We start from the raw sequence: 18,778 nt of genomic DNA on the forward strand, positions 1-18,778 counted from the left end.
TAAGTCAATGCAATATATTGATAACATTGATATATGTAGTTAAAAGTCTTCCATTATCACTACGGAAATAATATTCTTTTGCATAATGATAACAAAGGGCCATATTTAAATGTTATAGAATAAGTGCGTTTATATATTAAATTATAAAGGCAAAGCATCTCGAGCTCGTGCTTGGGTTTGTGTATTAAATGCTATTCCCCCGACTAACACCTTATTGAATCCTAGGAAGTCCTCAGAAAACGGGTTGATACTGACAGCGCGGGGATTATAAAGCGAAGGCCAAGCAGCTGAAATTAGTCATTCTTCCAGTAACTTATCTTTTTCCTTGTTGGCATGTTACGAAAATTAGCTAAAACGGAAGTAACAGCTAAACTTTCAATGTCACAATAACATTTTTTCTCCAGTGACGCAAAGAAATTGCAACTGCTAGTACTGTCTAGTTGGCTAGGTCTATCAAGCTAACGGTCCTGTGAAATAGCGGTGTTTGTTCACTGCAAAGAAGCAAAAGCTTTTGTTTTGTTTTTTATTTTATCCACCATCTTTGAAGGAAGACATTTATTAGCGGGAACTATTAACGTATACGGACGCTTGACAGATCACAGGGATAGTTAAGGCGTTAACTAACAAACGTTTCTCGGGTAACGTTATTTAGCACTCTAGCTAACATCTTTGTGTTGTCTCGTCAAGCTAGCAGCTAGGTGCCACATCCAGTCCGACGCTGAGCTGTACCTTTTCGGTAAACACTAGTATCACCCATCACCATCAGCAACGTTAGCTTGCTAACCGACGTTGGAATGAATCGAAACTAGTGGCATAGACTAGCGCCGCTATCAAAGGGAAGGTCCGTCTTCTTTTCCTTCTGCACAGATGACGCCGTTCCAACCCTGGTAGGTTTCCTTTTTGATAGCTACCTGACATTTTTCCGACAATAACCTCTCAAGTTGTATTGATAGAGGGGCGTGGCTGCATAGTTTTTCAGAACAGGTCGTTGCTTTAGCAAGCCAGCCAGATGTTAGACCTAGCTAGCTAATTATCTAGCTGGTGTTAGCTACATACACATTTATAATACACCACAGCCACAATAGCTGGTTCGATGAGTCCCTACGTTTAGCTTCAGATTAAACCAAGTTACCTATATCAAAGAATGCAGTGCCCTGGGAATGAGAAAATGAGAGCTAACCAGCAGAATTTACAACATAGGTAATGTTATCTTGCTATTTAGCTTGTTAGCTAACAGCTAGCTAGCGGCCACTGTTCCTGGAATGCAGCTAGCTAGCTTACGCTGACAAGCTCGCTAGACATCTGTTAGCTATATGCCAGCTGTATTTGGCCAACTATACATCTCTTTCTCTCATCACAATAAATGAGCTACACTAACTTGGCTTTCTTGCTGGCGGTATGAACCCGTAGACAAAACAATGGTTAAATTCGGTTACCCAAGTTAGCCCATCGGCCTGCCCAACTAGCCAGCATGTGACACGTAACGAAATGATGAAATCCATTGCAAATGAACGTTGCCTCCGTGCGTTTTTTAAAACGATGTGACTCATTTACTTATTCAAGCGACAAACATGTGCATTGTCATACACAACCCGTTTTATGTCTGGACATGTCTGTTCAGAGCACAGAACATGTCAGTGATTTGCGCTCTCCGCAGGTCACGTTTGTGTTGGGAAAATAATGGCAGCGCAGGAACCATCACCACCCTCATCACTGGAAGGCAACAAACCCGGATTTCCGAAGAAGATTTTGGCCAACAAGCTTGAAGATAAACACCTGTGTAACTGTTGTCAGAAAATTTTAAGAAGACCATTTCAAGCCCAATGCGGTCACCGTTTTTGTTCATATTGTTTTAATAAAACTGTTAGGTAAGAGGCGAACTAAGTTTATTGTACTTAATCCCTAACTAATAATTAAGTAGGCTATTCTAACATAATTATGCAGTACAGCTAGTTATCTACTATAGACCGTATTGAACCAAGTACTTTAGTAGGTAACTACTCATTAAAGGTCAACAACTAATAAAAGTAGACGGTATTAGTACAGTGTTCGTACAAATAATACTAATAGTAACCGAATTACTATTATTGTGCTTCTCTTCTCAGTTCTGGGCCGCAAAAATGTGGTGCTTGTATTAAGGAAGATATATTTGAAGATCCAACATCTATTCTAAAGCAAGGCTGTGTAAGTAAAGTTATTGTTTTTTTTTAAAATTTAATTTGTATTTATTTATTTCTTTATTTAATTTTTTAAACAATCGAATGGTAAATTTACAGGTTCCTCCCAGGGCCAAATTTGCCATCCAGTGGCAATAAGCATATGCAATCAGTCAGATTGAGAAAAGCGTATGTGTAATACACCACCTGAAGAGGGACCGCAAATGCATCCAGACACTGTTTAAATTCTTCCAAGTTCTTTATTAGGCTTACATGTATCAGATGAGGACCATGCATGTATCAAGTAAAATTAGTATTTGTTCTGTTAACCTGCTTTACCTTTCCAAAGGGCTGTAATGCACTATAATTACACAGGGAAAGCAAAGTATTCCTAGTCAGCCTGGTCTGAACTAAAACTTCTCAGAGCTGTTCTGTGGTAAGAATCACAAGTTTGCCAGAAGTTTGATGTAATCGCAGAACAAAGAATAGATACGCACTGCCTTGCAGTGGGAGGAAAGATCTGGACACTTAATGATCTGCAGAGGAATGGAATTCTGTGGTCCTTGGAAATTCTTAGAATATTTTCTTTGCAAGGTCATAACAAGGCACATTTATTTCCATAATAAATGTGCCTTGAGAGAGCAGCTGAGAGAGTACCGTCTGCTTGTGTTTTTCAGGCGTTCCCTGACAATGCAGCCCGGAGAGAAGTGGAGGCTCTGGCTGCCGTTTGTCCCAACGAAGGATGCACCTGGAAAGGCAACATTAAAGAATACGAGGTATGGGGGCACCCCTCTCTGACCAATTTCTCTCTTCCAGTCATTTGTGTCATTTGTTGCATAATCTGACATATGCAGGCAAATTATATCTTTTCCTGTGGTTGTTCTGTAAAAAAATAGAAAACAAGAAAACAAACTTTGAAAAAAATTGAGGAAAGTCTCTTGTTGGACATACAAAACTTTTAATAAATTTGAATTGCCAGGCATACCAAGTTTTATGTGGGAAAGAAATCTTGTAAAGTCATTTTAAGGCTTCTGACTAAGCTATTAGAAAACTGAATTTCGAGTCCCAAGTAGACATTTGAATGTGGCATTCATGTTAAAAGTTAAGCCTTTCAAGTCCGCAGTGTTTTGGATGGCGTAGTCTTGGTTTCTATTCCCTGTGCATTCCTGATAATAGATCAAGCAACATGTCTTTGTTTCTTTCTACAGCTGAACCACGAAGGCAAATGTGAATTCATGATCATCCCCTGCCCGTCATGCAAAGAACTCATAAGATTTAACGAGCAGGAACGTCACAACGAACGCGAGTGTCCAGAACGAACCCTGAATTGCAAGTACTGCAAAGAGCCATTTCATTTTAAGAACATAAAGGTAAAGTATATAGCATGCTTTGGAATGCTATGACATACAGAAACCGCAATGTAGACTGCAACACCCTAGTGTTCAAACATTCCTGTAACTGAACATCATAAAAATGTCGTAACATGAAACTGTTCAACAATGTGTGAGAATATTCACTTATCACAAGCATTGGCTGGCCCTTATATTTCACTAAGACCTGAAGTTTACACATTCCAGACCATGGATAAGGGTGGCTTTAAGTCAGCCAAGACCAGTCCTGCTATTGCTGCAGCAGTTTTTTCCAACAATGCTCTAAGCAACTTGTAGGCTGTCAGTTTTCCCCAGTTAAAAGCATACCTCTGCTTCAGTTGGTATGATTGTGGTCTGTAGTCACTGGCTTGTGAAAAAGCATATTTAGTGGAGTGTGCAGGCAAGTACACTTGACTTGCAGCGCTTCTTGAATGGATGTAGCCTATAGTGTATGCAACAGTGGTGATTTAAGACACAAAAAACAAAAACAAATATAGACACGCATGCATAATACATCTATTAATAGATATTATGGGCAATGCCATTCGGCATATCGGTAAACTACATTTAAATAATGGGAATCATGTAATACATTATTTGAATTGTTTATCAGATGTTAACAGAAGTTGATATTCTCTTCTTACATAATGTACACTTGTTTGTGTATGGTTTAGACACAGATAATTTAACTTGGCTGTTTAAGTTGTTAAAATTAGAATGTTCACATTTTGTGACGGTTTTATAGACACTAATTCAATTGGCTCCCCCATTTTGCTTTCTTAAAGAATGGTATGTATGCTTAATTAATTTTTGACATTGTTTTGTAGGCTCATGATGAGATATGTCCAAAGTACCCTATGATATGTGAAGGTTGTGCAAAGAAAAAAATTCCCAGAGAGAAGGTGAGTGTTTTGAATTTTATAAATTCCAATATGAAATTGTTTCCTAACGCTGCAGGGCTTTCGTAAGTATTGCAAGGTTGACAGAAATAAAGCATTTGGTATTATTGCCTTAAAATGAAGTGAATAAAGGACTTGGGTCACTGGCAGCTTCCCAGATGTATTTAAAATAGATGAGAGTGCTGGCAAGTCGGCAGTGGAAAAAATGAAAAGGTGCTCTTTGGAAAATGAGGTTGTCTGAACTCGAGTTCACTTGAAATCTGTGTAACTGTTGTAGCCTGGTCAAGAAAAGGGGCGGTCGTCCAAGACCCTCTTTTGCAAGAAAAGTTTAACTTAATACATCTGGCTAAGAACCAAAAAAAAGGGCATGACCTTTGTGTTGCACCTAAGCAGCTTGCATCAGAGTGCCCAACTACATTGATGCAAAGAATTCTGGGAGGAATGCTTTACTGGTGATGCCGCTGATATGTTAATGACTTTTTTGTTGTTGTTTTTTTTTCCCTCATTGCAGTATGTAGACCATATTAAGTTCTGTAGTAAATTTAGAGCTCCGTGCAGATTTCATGTCGTTGGGTGTGATATGTCGGTAAGTTGTCTTCTTTTATCGTTACTCTTTTTGTATATCTTATGAAATATTACATCCTTCTATTGTTTATAGGAAATGAGTTTGCTCATAGAGGGTACAAAGCCTCCACAGTTGAATCAAAGTACAGTAGTTTATTCAAAACTGATATTAATATTGCGTGTGTAATTTCCTCTCTGTGCTATCTGCGGAAGGAAATTCTCCACCCCTCTGCTTCCTCCTTTTTTCCAAGACCACAGCCAGATATTTATGAATTTTTTTTTTGCTTTTTGTGTTTTCTCTCGATGAGGTGGAGAAGGAGAAGATCCACGACCACGAGCGCGCCTGCTCCTACGAGCACCTGAACCTGCTGCTGCACTACATCATGGGCCTGAAGGTGAACTTGGAGGCCCTGCAGCCCCAGAGCTTGGAGCTGGCCAGCCACAAGGTCTCTTCCCGCGGTCCCCTGATGTGTCTCTCTATCACTGAGTGTCATTGCAGGGCTCTACAGTGCCCTGATATTCAGAGCATTTGCTCCTGAAGTTTGATATGTGCTAACTGGAAAATAATTTAGGAGAACATCTACTAATTAGGATGCTTTAGTGTGCTAAAATGTTCAATTTAGGAGGTGCTCCTTGGAAAAAAGTCTTAGCATTATAAATGTTCCTTAATTTATTACCGTATTAATATTGTACTGACTGTGTGTAACATTATTCTTTTCTGGTTAAGGATCTTTTTGTGTTAAAGTTAGTGAGGTTTCTTGTGAGGCTCCTTCCTAGATTCATTGTTCTGGCACATTTTATTTTATTTTTATGCCTCCGCGACAGCGCAGCTGTGGCCAGAGGCATTATGTTTTTGGGTTGTCCATCCGTCCATCCTTCCGTCCATCCATCCGTCCCGATTCTCGTGAACGCGATATCTCAGGAATGCCTTGAGGGAATTTTTTCAAATTTGGCACAAACGTTCACTTGGACTCAAGGATGAACTGATTAGATTTTGGTGGTCAAAGGTCAAGGTCACTGTGACTTCACAAAACACACTTTTGCCTTGGTTGGCGGAGGCATACAACCGCGAGGCAGTATTTCTAGTTGTTATTAATGTCATTAGCATTTATCGTATTTACCGATACCTTTTGTCACTGTCTGTGTTGAAAATGACTGAAAACAGGTGCACGAGCTGCACCAGTCCCTGCGGGACCTGGAGGTGAAGCTGGGGCAGCTGAGCACGCAGACGCCTCCCGCGCAGGGAGCCTGCGGCCCCGCCCCCGCCCCCTGCCCCGCCCCGCTGCCCACCTCCTTCACCCCGGTGCTGCCCAGCGCGGTGGGCGCCGCCCTGGAGCTGCAGCTGCACGGCGAGAAGACCAAGGTGGCCGAGCTGAGCCGGCGCTGCCAGGACCTGGAGCTGAAGGTGGGCACCTTCGAGAACATCGTGTGCGTGCTCAACCGCGAGGTGGAGCGCTCGTCCACCACGCTGGACGCCAGCAACCGCCAGCACCGCCTGGACCAGGACAAGATCGAGAGCCTCAGCAACAAGGTACCAGCCCTCCGCAATTACCTGTGACCCTTCATTTAGGGATGCTCCGATGCAGATGCTTTGACACCGATACTGATACTGATATCGATGCCATGCAAACGATATTTACTGATACCACTACAGTACTACGGAACAGTGTGGGCTCTGTTGTTACTGGTTCTACAGTGCGACTGTGATGAATTACTCTACACGTCCCTAATACCTTTGGGAATTGAATTGAAAACAGACTACATGAAGGTTTGCTCAATAAAAAAACAAGAAGCATTCTATGATGATTGGAGTTATGCATGTTTTTTTGTGTGCTCTGAGGCTTTAAATAAACACTTTTTCCAAATTGGCTGCACAACGCGTGGTACTTGTTCGGCTGCATAAGAGAATAACTGGGCTCCCATTGAAATAGCTTGCATTAAGCTATTTGTGTGCCCTATGAAATAAATAAAAAAAATAAAAACTTGCACAAATCACCAGAGGCTTCAGCCTCTCCCGTAACTCTGCCCTATTATCAAACGTATTAACTATTGACAAGCAAGAATAAGCTTGCTAAAACATTGCCTAAATGCCTTAGGCATAGTGCAGCAAATATAGATGAAAATGAGCATCTCTGCGTTTTTTGAAGGCAGTTTGTTCCTGTTCTCATTCACAGTATGTGCTGTTGTAGTTAACAGCCGTTTGCTGTGAGCACTTGTGCAAGGTGCACATTGGCTTGTTCTGCTTCAGCCAGGCTGGGGAGGCAGTTTTATTGCTCTATTGCGAAAGCCAGTAGTTGTGCTGCCACAACTGCCTGTTAATGGTGCAGTTTTCGCATAATTCTATGTAACGTAGTTACTTCTTTGAATGGGAGGTGTTTATGCATGCATTGACACAATTTCCTGAAATATAAATGATTAAAAAGCCATTTCAAGACTGTCTGCTATCTAATTGTTTGGGTTACGAGCGTAATTTAATTTCCAATTTTTTAAAGTGTGACGAAAATATTAAGAGGCAGTGGCCTAATCACAGCTCTCATTATTTGACTGGAGTAGGCTACATGAGTTCAGCACTCCTTTCCCACACCTATTCATGTGATATCACACTTTTTTTTGCGTCATGGTATTGGATGTTTTGGATCGGCAAAATTTGAGATCACAGGTCCTCTGTGGCTGATCCTTCGGAGCATCCCTACCTTCAGCCAGTCATGGTCATGGTCAATCTGTCGTGTCCTGCTTTATCTCTTTATCTAGACTTTATCTAACACTAATCCCATAGAGCATGACATTTATGTAGTTTTAAAATGGCAGGTGGAAAGCAGAGAAGGTAAGAAGGTAGCAGAGAGAGCAGGGGTTACAGCTCAGAAGGTGCCCGTGGAGGGGACTGTTATATCCCCTGCGTTGTGTGAACCGGCAGATGGAGCAAAAAGTTTGTTACGATGTGTCAGGTGATTGACTCTCTGCAAGAATATCACTGATGATCTGATTTCTCATCAATAATCTGGTTGTCATCGCTACTGTCATTTCACTGCTCTAACAGGCACCTAGTGGCACATTCCTCAATCGTAGCACCTTATTGCAAGAACCAACGTCATACCTCATCCTGCTTTACACGGGCACACTTAGGAAATTAGCGCACTTTGAGAGCTGGTGAAACTAGTAGACAAGCAATTTAATTTGATTCAATGCTCTACACTGAGCTATTTTTTTTAGCTTACAAAGGTGTGGCGGTGGATTTACAGAAGCAATGTTTGTTTGCTTTTCTGGAGAGGGTGTGGGCAGGAGATGGGAGGGGTGATCGTGTCATTTCCGGACACTTAACCAATCAACGCAGAGCTCAAAAACAGGGAAACGGCTTCCCAAAACAGCCTGTTCAGCTCGAATAAAAAACTTGTATTTATATTTATTTTTAAATGTACTGGAACATTTCTTCCATTTAAACTTTATAAACACATTTGGTAGACCTTGCAGAATGATATAAAATTGCCCAAAAATAGTATGATATGAGACTTTTGAAGTTTTTTGGTTGCAACACGTTGTAGTGTAGGCTTCACTGCAAGGGTTGAGTCTTTGATGGAGTGCCTGTTTTCACTGACAACGTTACCATAAAGGGGAAGGGGCGATCGGCATTGCCACTGTTGACAGGGGCCGTCAAACGTCAAATCGCAATGGCTAACAAGGACAGGAATCATGATCCCACTGCGTTTCAGAATCTGTGTACATTGTCACACTTTGTTCACAGATCACAAAAGAAAATGGGGGAAATCACGGAAATGGCTAACAACGGGAAACGCCGCGGAACTGCCAGGAAAAAAGTGCAAAAATCACAGAATCTGTGACAACTGGGACTTCTGTGAAAAACACCCAGCCATATTAATATATATCAGTGGTATTAATATTTAGTGAAATATTCTGACAATAAGATATTTAGGGTCATCCCTAGTTCTGACCCTGCCCACCCTATGCCAGTTAGCACAACTGACGTGAATAAAAACACTGAGGGGAGCCACTGTTCCTTTTGAGAACCCGTTGGAGGTTCTTGCTGTACCCAAATCCTGGAAGGTCTTCAGGACCACAGACAGCGACTGCCTCAATGGCGGGTTGATTAGTAATCCGCACAGCTGTGACTCATGATTTATGTCCAAACCGTTCACGAGGACACCGTGTTCTGTATCTTTGGAAGAGAAAGACTTTCACGGTCAAGCTCATTTTATAACCCCTAGCTTTCAAAATAGTTGAACTTTGCTTCTTTTAACTTTTATGTTCTAAGAAGGGAACTAAGAGACCTTTGAACCAGTTAACTTCCCTTTTGTTTTCTCACTGTGTCCGCTCTCCACCCAGCATGATTGCCACACCTGGCACCATGCCACAAGTTATTTCTACTGAGGTGTTGCATATTTCACAATTACCAATTGTCCTTTTTATGTTAATGCTTTTGACTAAGAGCATAATCCTGATCCGGTGTGTAATTTAGTTTTGCATAGTATCAAAATTCTTTGAATACTAGGGAATAATGCAGTACCCATCCATCAATTGTAGCAGAATGTATTTGACAAATTTCTGACAGAAAAAATTTTAGTCATTTTCTTTGTGAAAATGTAGTTTAAGTCGGCTGATCTCCATCTTAAAGTGGGCTCGGTGCGTCTCTGTTGCTATAATTGCCATGCTCGTGGGGCTAAAGCTAGAGTGTTATGGTGCTGTAGCAATGCTCCAACAAACTGCTTCTGAACTTAAGGAGGCTTTGTCATGACCTTATAGGGAGGATAAGCGGTTGGTGCCTGAGTATGGTCAGGTGTCCATTCCCACAGTGTAGAAGTGTACTTCATGCTATACATCAGTTACCAAAAAAGTCATTCAGATATGCATCCAATGAAAGTCGTCACAAAATGGCAGTAATCTACCGGAATGCGCTGCACTATTCATGCTTGCTTGGACCGAAGCAATAATTTATGAGTGCTTTGCTGTGCATAAATATTTGTAGCTCGTCCCACGCGGGTCAGCCGCAGATATTGACGAAGACCGCCTTAGTTCCCCTTTAAGAACCAAGACTAGACTGAGCCCTCTGTTTAGGTGCGACAGCTGGAGAGGACGGTGGGCCTGAAGGACCTGACCATCGCGGAGATGGAGGGGAGGATGAGGGAGATGTCGGCCGCCACCTACGACGGCGTCTTCATCTGGAGGATCTCCGACTTCACCAAGAAGAGGCAGGACGCCATCGCCGGACGCGCGCCGGCCATGTTCTCTCCAGGTAAAACTTTAGCGGTGCACAAGCTAGCGCCCCTTTAGCGTACATGTCATTATTGTTGGGCGACGTTAGCTCAGGGATGTAGAACAGTCCTCTGCCATTTGGAGTTGCCGGTTCAATCTCTGGCAAGTGTCGACGTGTCCTTGAGCGAGACGCCTAACCCCTAATCGCGCCTGGCGAGCTGCTTTGTGCCTTCCATGGCTGCCTTTTGCTATTGATGTGGGAATTGGTGAATCAGAGTCATTAATTGTAAAGCACTTTGTATAGCCATAGTTGTTGGAAAAAACGCTATATAAATGCAGTCCATTTACCAATTATTTCTTTGGTCCTGATAGCTGTATTATAAATAATAATACCAACAATCCTAGTATTATTATTACTGTAAATCAGGGCTGCCCAACCCCGTTCCTGGAGATCTACCGTCCCGTAGGCTTTCTCTCTAAGGCCAAGCGCACCTCATTCAACAGCTGGACATCTCATTGAGCTGCTAATTAGTAGAATGGGGTGTGCTATATTCGGGTTGAAATGAAAACCTACAGGGCAGTAGATCACCAGGAACAGGTTCAGGCAGCCCTGCTGTAAATACAATGGATGCCATCAGGATAGTCCTTGTCTTTTTTCTTTTTTTTTTTTTTTTACTGTAATGGTTCCCTCTTCTCTTCAGCATTTTACACCAGTAAATATGGCTACAAGATGTGCCTGCGGATTTACCTGAATGGGGACGGGACAGGGCGTGGCAGTCACCTGTCCCTGTTCTTCGTGGTGATGCGGGGACTGAGCGATGCTCTGCTCAAGTGGCCCTTTAACCAGAAGGTGAGTTCCACGGCAGGATGATGTTTACAGGTTCAGGGGGGCGGCCGCCTGCTAGGTGAAGGTATGTGTAGAATAAGGCCTCAAAATTTACGTGCTGTAAATAATGACAAACCGGACCCACCATTGGGCGTGAATATCTTGAACGATTTTAGGCAGTGGTAGCCGACCCTGTTCCTGGAGATCTACTGTCCTGTAGGTTTTCATTTCAACCCCAAATTGGCACACCTGATTCTACGAATTAGCTTCTCAACAAAGATCCCTAGCTGTTAAATGCGCTGTGCTTTGTTAGGGTTGGAGTGAACAGAGTTGGTTAAAACCGATTTAAGGAATCCCAACGGGTTTATTATTGCACAATGGGAAATGCTGACCAAGACATTTGGCTTTGATTTAAAAGTATTTAAAAAGACATTTTGTCAATTGGACTAAAATGTTAAACACGAAGCTGAACTGACAAACATTTATTATTGTAGTCCTGGCAGATTCAGGTACTATTTGGGAGAAATAGTTCTAACTGATGCAATGGAAAACAGCTGTGACCGCTTAAAGATGGTGGTGGTGGTGGGTGGTAGTACTTTTAGTTTTGCTTTAGCAGCAACTTTTAACACCAAACGGACTGCTGACAGTACTTGAGTACTTGTTTCAAAGGCCTTTGTCCAAAACTGGCGTCCAAAAAACCCAGAACAAGCGATAGTGTGCGTTGTAGCGAGAAGCCGCTATCAGCGCGATTAAAAAAATGAGCCAATCCGTCCTCCCTTAGGTAACGCTGATGCTGCTGGACCAGAACAACCGCGAGCACGTCATCGACGCCTTCCGGCCCGACGTCACCTCCTCCTCGTTCCAGCGACCCGTGAGCGAGATGAACATCGCCAGCGGCTGCCCGCTCTTCTGCCCGCTCTCCAAGCTGGACTCCAAGAACTCCTACATCCGCGACGACACCATCTTCATCAAGGCCATCGTGGACCTGACGGGCCTGTAGCCGCTAGAACCACCCCCCCCACCCCCCCATCCCCCTTGTCCGCGCGCGCCGGACCGCCCTCGCCCGCCGCGCAGCGCTCGCTCTCGGCCGCCTCGCCCGAGAAGTCGCGCGGGGCGCCTGACGCGTGTGGCGAAGGCCCCGCCCCATCACGGCCGCGCGACGCAAGCCGCTCTTAAGTGTTCGCTGCGTGTCATGACGCTTCCGTGGCCGCTGTCGCTTTGCTTCGGCTCACCAGCAGGAGGCGGTGTGGTGCCGTTAATAACGCAGGGAGGTTGTGCCGCTTTGAATTATCCATCAGAAGCAGGTAGACTTTGTATGTAGTACATAGCTGCTTACCAATCTGTATTTTTCATTTGCTTCAGAACTACACAGTTTTTTGTGCACTTCTTGTGCTCTAGAACGTTCCACAAAGAAACGTGACGTGAAGGTCTGACCTTCCGAGTAAAACCTTTGTGGGAAGACAAGTCAGACGTGCTAGAGGCTTGTAAAATACTGTTTTCATGGTGGAAAATGTCTGTTCCTCTCTTGTCAGTGGGGTAGGCTGTGTTTGTAGTTGTGCCGTAGTTCAGTTAGCCTCGCCTGCAGTATACGCAGCTGTTGCTGCGGTCTTCGCAGTAAATAGGAGTGAGACTTCAGTACGCTCGCCGCTTGGTGTGTTCTCATGCTTTTGGGCCCTTGCTCCCGTGGAATAACCTGCCGCTTGGTCATTTGTGTGCGCTAACTTAATTTTGAGTGAATTTGCATAGACAGACGTGGAGTTATAACAATAAGACGACGCGCGTTTATTTGACCTTTTTCGCGATTAATCCCCGCTATTTTGCGATGCCTGGGGTTTCTCAGACGGTGTGCAACTCAAAGTCTTCTCGCGTTCCCCCCCCCCCCCCCCCTTTTTGGGCTGTGCGTGCCTCTGATCTCAAATCCTGTGTTTTTTCATTTGGTAATTATTTGTAGTGGTGGACATTGCTTTGAATTCCACGAATCAAAGTACAGTATTTGGATTTATTGCGGCCTTGTTGTGGTGTGTGAAGTGTCTGGTAGTCCGTTTTTTAAGGTCTCCCCTTTTTGCGATGTTAGTCTGCATGTTGGATCTGTGGAAGATACACTCAAGTTAGAGACAGATCATTGTTCGTTTTTTCCAGTGAAAACACTGAATCGCCGAGAGCGATCGAGCCCTGTCGACGAATAAGCCCCTTCGCTATCGATAGCGTGACCGCGACACTAGAATTGGCCCTTGGCTAATAGGCTACGTGTACAGCGCCACTTCTTTGTGGTGGAGATGGCCTGTGGATAAAGGCCTCAGAAAGTTCCGGATTTTAGTGATTTAGGCCTTAAAAAAAAAGGTTTCATAAAGCCGTGTTATAGCTGCAATCATGACGCGTTACAAGGCTTCTCCGGTTCCCCGGATGTGCAGAGCAGGTTCTCGATCTCGGTGTGTGTTCTCTTGTTTGCCGGTGAATACTTCCAGAAGGAAAGGCCTTCGTCTGTTAGGCCGACACCGAAGGTCGCGTTCGATCCAGCCTGTCTTTAAATCAGCCGTGATTACATATTGAAACTCTCTGTGCATGGGAAGTTTCTCTTGTGGAAAAATAGCAGATTATTAGCGAAGCTAAACATATTTCATTTCCTTTTCCTTTGAGAACTGGGAAGCTTATAAGCACACTGACTGTATGGCGCTTTTTAAGGTGACTGTGCTGTATTGCTTATTTTGATTAAACGTAAGCAGATGCGTATGTGTAATATAACGATAAAGCCTATGCACTTTTAACAACTGCCGTATTCTGTCAGTATATAATGCTGTATTTGATAATTATTAATGCTATGTCTATTCAGTTATGATAGATTCTATTAATTAATGATATTGGTACTATTATGCGCTGGTTTAAAAACAGGTTTGGGTTTATTTGGCCGCAGCAGCAATCCCACACAAAAGGCCCTCTTGAAAGAACAGGAAGTGACCTCATTCTTTTCTTCCGTGTTGTTTTTACGAAATCGTTCATCGTACGGCTCACGCACTCGAAAGGATTAGCAAAATCCACAAGGATCCATCTAAAATAGTTTGATCGTTCGATGAGGTATAGATTTTTTTTCAATAAAGTATTTCTGCGTGTTGGTCGTTTTTGGCCCAAACGATGGCTAAAATAACTGTGTAAATATTGTTTCAGATCAAAGGGGGCGTATAATCCGACCTCTGTGATGCTTTGTAATTACTTTGGTGAGGAATTCAAGCAAGCATTTCACTTAAAATTGGTAAAAACAGTATTGTCGTGTATGATGTGAAGAAACGTAATGCTTGAACTCTACCCAAATTCAAAGCTGCAGAGAAGGGGTCATAGTTCAAAGACCCCTCTAAATAATTTCATGAAAAAACAGAAGACATGCTACTAAGTGCATCCGCATGTAATGGTCTGTCCATGATCAGTATTGTTTATGTATTATCAAAAAGAAGTGTGCTTAAATTTAATGTGCGATACTGTGACTGTGTTAGTTCTGCATAGCATTTTTATTAATCCCATTCTTTAACCAACCAGATTGGATATGCACCATAGGACAGGCTGCGTCCTTGTGTTTGCCTGGTTCAGCCTACGTGTTATTCACAATTGTAACCCAGTCTTTACAAGTGATATTCTGATTGTCGTCTTGTACGTCATGAGATTTGTTGTTTCAGTGCTAAGGTGTCCTGAGTAGCCGTAAATTGTACTATACTCAAATTACATTTAAAGAAAAGTAGTTAAGCATGCTTATACACTAAATCTTAGAGCGCACAAGTTATGCTAACTCATTTTGGTGTTTTATTTAGTTGTATAACAGATGGCAGTCATTTGCTGCCTGTATTTAGTACGTAATGAGAGGTATAGCCTGCTGGCACTGCTCATTTTCATAATCTGTGAACAGAAATGCTTTGTGCGCACCTTTTAAAAATTGTAGCATTTCCTGAAGATGCAGGCTTGTTTTCCTCATGACCAATTCATTTTTGGTGTAGTGTATAACTGTGAAACCCCATACAAAACTCATAATGTGAATGTTCCTGTATTATTTACCCTTTATTATAAAAGTGTTAAATTGTAACCAATTAGCATGTGTGTGTACCATCTGTTTCTTATTCATCACAGCTTTTTATTTTGTATTCATGATTTTTCTATCCAGGGGAGTCCCATTGATACAGAAATCTATATTGCAATGGCCAAGAAATATTATGTTAAGTAATGTTGCCCAAACTGCAGATACGTATGTCTTTGCAGGTGTCGGGTAGACCATGAATATTATCTGGCCGTGCTTAAAATGTGATTTCAAAATTGGTAAAGCGTGGAGTGAGAAACTGTAGATTCTTTCAAAGCTTTTGACTGTGTAATAGTGGGAAGTAATTTGCAATCAAATGAAAACCGCCAAGCCCGGGGCCTCCAAGGTAGCGCATCCTGTTGAGTAATTTGTGCTTTGTGTAACGACAAACCCTTTGGCACCCCAAAACATCTCCCACAGAAGGGAGGTCTGGGTAATTAGGGTCACCCGTCACCCGCACCCCTACTCCGCTCTTTTTACAGTGGTAGGACAGTCAATTTGACTACAGCTGTCCTACCATAACCTATAACACCATCCTGCCTGGATAGAAGCACCAGGTTTTCAGTTGCTGATTGGTCGATGGGTCCGAGTTCTGATTGAATCTCAGACTTGGTGGTCAGCAGTTGTAAGGAATGGACTTCAGTGTGAAATTAGGCAACCCAATTTTCAAGCTTATAAGGCCTGGCAAGAAAGTCATGTCTGCGTCTGCCTGTAATACCTTTAATTCTGCTCTGATAAATGTATTCAACTACTATATTTAAAATACAAGGTTCTCAGTTAAAAAAGTTTAAAAAGTGCCTGTCCAGTTTTTTTTTTTCTTTTCAATCTTGCATTTTGTTTAAAACCTCCCAATGGCATTCATAAATGTTTGTTTATACATGTTTGGTGACACATTTGTAAGCAACTTCATGCAGTGACTTCAGTTCTTAAAAACGTGTCTAAATTTGGTTGTATACTATACTGGACAGCACTGTCACTGGCGTGGAATGCCAATTTCACTATTGTGCGTTTGCATAAACTTGTTCAGTTTCACTTGTCACCAGTTTATATAGGCTATGTAGCACTGCATGTTTTAGAACGATCTAAGCTTACGGTCTTCTGAACTGAGTTCAGACTAGCAGCTGTGTCCACCATGTTTTACCTGTGAATTTGTTCCATGTTGTATGTTCTTTATGTCAGTGAATCAATCCCTACCCCGTTTAGCTATCTTTTGTCTTTGTGCTGCTTGATTCAAATGGGTTCTTATTGATTAGCAGTGATTGTGTTGAAGTTGCTAATTTGCTGTGTTCTGCTTTCAGTCATTTTGGCTGTTAATCTTGACTGAATGTATCATTAGTAAAACCTTCACAGTTGTATACACTTTGAATGTATCTAATTCAGACTTAAATTTAGTTCAGATTGATGCATGGCTCTTGTGTATTTCAATAAATAGTATTAACTGAAACTAATTTCTTTAGTGTGTTTACTTTTAAACTTGAAGTGTATGAGTTCAGTAAAGAGACCCACCCTTCTTTTATGTGTTTTGTAATGTTTCCAGAGCAGAGTGTATTAAATGGGTAAGTTTAATAATCCCTCCCTCCCCACATTGGTTTATGTGTGGAGAGTGTCCTGATGTAAAATGGTTGCTCTGTGTCACCCTGGTGAGTGATATCACCAGGTGGTGGGTGGTAGTTTAGGTGAATTTCCCACTTCACTGGAAAGAGATACTGGAGAGCTCTGTATAAATGCAAAGCATTATTTTCTGTTTCAGTCTGAGTCATGCGCTCTCTCATAGGCAGAGTTTGACTTGTAATCTCAGGGGGGGGGGGGAGGTGTGGGTGGACATTCTGTCTGTGCGTGTGCAGCTGGCCTGACATCCCCTACGGCACTTTCAATAGCCCCATGGGAGGTTTCCGGACCATCTATTAAAAACCTAGGCAGTAGACCGCAGCGCAACATGCTAGCATTTTGTTTGTGGAGGTATTATGGGTTTATTGTAGTGACATGCTTCTGCCACAGGGAGGCAGGCTCCCCTCCTTTATCTCTGCCCATGCAGTCTGTAGGAGTAAGTTTTGACCAGGAGGAGAGCCAGAGGGCTGTGATCTGTGTGTGGTATGGTACGAAAGCCTGACACTGGGGCTGCTACTTAAAGAAACAGTGATTAAATGACTAAATATGCACAAATTACTGTCAGGCACTGTTCTGCGGCATTAGATATCAAGTTGTTTGTACAATCAACTGAGCAATTTGTGGAATGCAGACCACATGCATTAGGAGAGTATCATAACTATGGGCACTGTTTCAAATTATTTTTAAGAAGACTTTAAGGTGACACAAGAAGTGCAAATGATAATTTTTTTGGAAGTGTAGCAGAAACAAACCAGAGGATCCTCCTAAAACAATCTTGATACTCACTAACAGATTTCCTCTGTCTTGTGTTCAAATTATGAGCTGCTGTAAAAAATGGGCTGAATGGTCTCTATTCCAAATCCTGGAGTACGATGTTCAGAGATGTCCAGTATCTTGCGGTGCAGTACTCAGACTGTCCACATGGTGTCAGTGCAGCAGTGGACTGCCCACACGGTGGAAGGTGCAGTGTTATGATTAACAGCACCTGTGTTATGATTAACGGCGTCAGCCTTTGGGAACTGGACCGGAGAGCTTTTTATGTGATAGTTGGAGATGGATTGACACCCAGGAACGGAGCTCTTTCCTTTTGTGCTCCACCATTACTGCTTTCCGTTTGTCTTTCCGATGACAGACCGCTCGGAGCATCTGTCTCACCTCCGTCCCACTCTCGCACTCGCACTCGCACACGCGCCTTCAGAAAAGCAGCAGCTTAAAAAGAAATTGCGGGGGAGGGGTGGAGGGGGGATGGTGGAGGGGGGGATGTCCTGAAAAGGGATCCGTCTCTGCGGATTTCTTTTGAGGGAGCTCATCCAAGCAAGCGTGGTTTTCATCCTCCGGCGCGGGGGCACGTCCCCGATTCTGGTCCGGGGCCATTGTGTGACGGGGGGGTGGGGGGTGGGGGGTGGGGGGGAAGCCCATGCGTGTGCGCGTGAGTATGTGCTGTCTCTGATGGATGGCTGTGGCTGGAAACCCTTTTCTGTTCGCGCACAATGGCCCCTCTTGTCATTTTCACCCTAAATGCCCTGAGATTTATTACGCCTCTGCCTCTCTGCCGCTGCTAGTAGCCGCCATCCAGTACGGCGGGGTTATGACAGCGCTCACACAAAGGAGGGTCTATATGAACGTGCGCACTCCAAAAAAACATCTGTTTAAAATATACGCTGGGCTCGTTACGTCTGGGCCCTCCGTGATCTACGGCACATTTCCGATCTCGGAGCCCAGCTAATTGAACGTGATTGAGCGGCAGCGGCTTTTATGTCGGATGCTGATTAAAACCAGAGCAGAGGGTTAGCGTAGGTCTACTTTCACTTTCATGCCTGAAATGTCGAGAAGCTAACAGAAACCGAAGGAGACTGCCGCCGCAGCTGACGGCGTAGGCCACGTTCAGAGTGCCGGCCTGTCCGTCACTCGACCTGGGTCCTGAATGTGGCAACATGCACTGGGCTACAGATGACGGGCTACGCGCTTTTTTTTTTAGCCGGTCTGTGTAGTCTGCCTCGGGGGACGTGTCCTTATCCAGCTTTCTCTGTGTTCTGTTTTCTTGTGAACCCGATTGTGTAATGCTAATGGAAGCGCCGCTCGGTTCCATTTAA

General features: G+C 43.3%; 1 protein-coding gene across 1 annotated transcript; it reads left to right on the forward strand.

Moving 5' to 3' along the window:
• Positions 1 to 194: 194 nt before the first annotated feature.
• LOC118206207 (TNF receptor-associated factor 2-like) lies at positions 195 to 16,525 on the forward strand. The gene is made up of 12 exons (XM_035378556.1): positions 195 to 887; positions 1,658 to 1,868; positions 2,106 to 2,184; positions 2,834 to 2,932; positions 3,365 to 3,526; positions 4,354 to 4,428; positions 4,937 to 5,011; positions 5,298 to 5,435; positions 6,155 to 6,520; positions 10,057 to 10,234; positions 10,896 to 11,044; positions 11,802 to 16,525. Exons 2-12 carry the CDS (start codon positions 1,681 to 1,683, stop codon positions 12,018 to 12,020), a joined length of 1,728 nt encoding a protein of 575 aa, XP_035234447.1. The 5' UTR covers positions 195 to 887; positions 1,658 to 1,680; the 3' UTR covers positions 12,021 to 16,525.
• The last annotated feature ends 2,253 nt before the right edge of the window (positions 16,526 to 18,778 follow it).

Source organism: Anguilla anguilla, chromosome 10 (genome assembly GCF_013347855.1).
Source record: "Anguilla anguilla isolate fAngAng1 chromosome 10, fAngAng1.pri, whole genome shotgun sequence".
Taxonomy (NCBI): Eukaryota; Metazoa; Chordata; class Actinopteri; order Anguilliformes; family Anguillidae; genus Anguilla; species Anguilla anguilla.

Bases quoted from the DNA above. Each gene is read 5' to 3' on its own strand.
- LOC118206207 (XM_035378556.1), top strand. From the start codon at position 1,681: ATGGCAGCGCAGGAACCATCACCACCCTCATCACTGGAAGGCAACAAA. The intron at 1,869-2,105 runs GTAAGAGGCGAA...TTCTCTTCTCAG, and splicing joins TGTTTTAATAAAACTGTTAG to TTCTGGGCCGCAAAAATGTG. The intron at 4,429-4,936 runs GTGAGTGTTTTG...CCCTCATTGCAG, and splicing joins AAAAAATTCCCAGAGAGAAG to TATGTAGACCATATTAAGTT.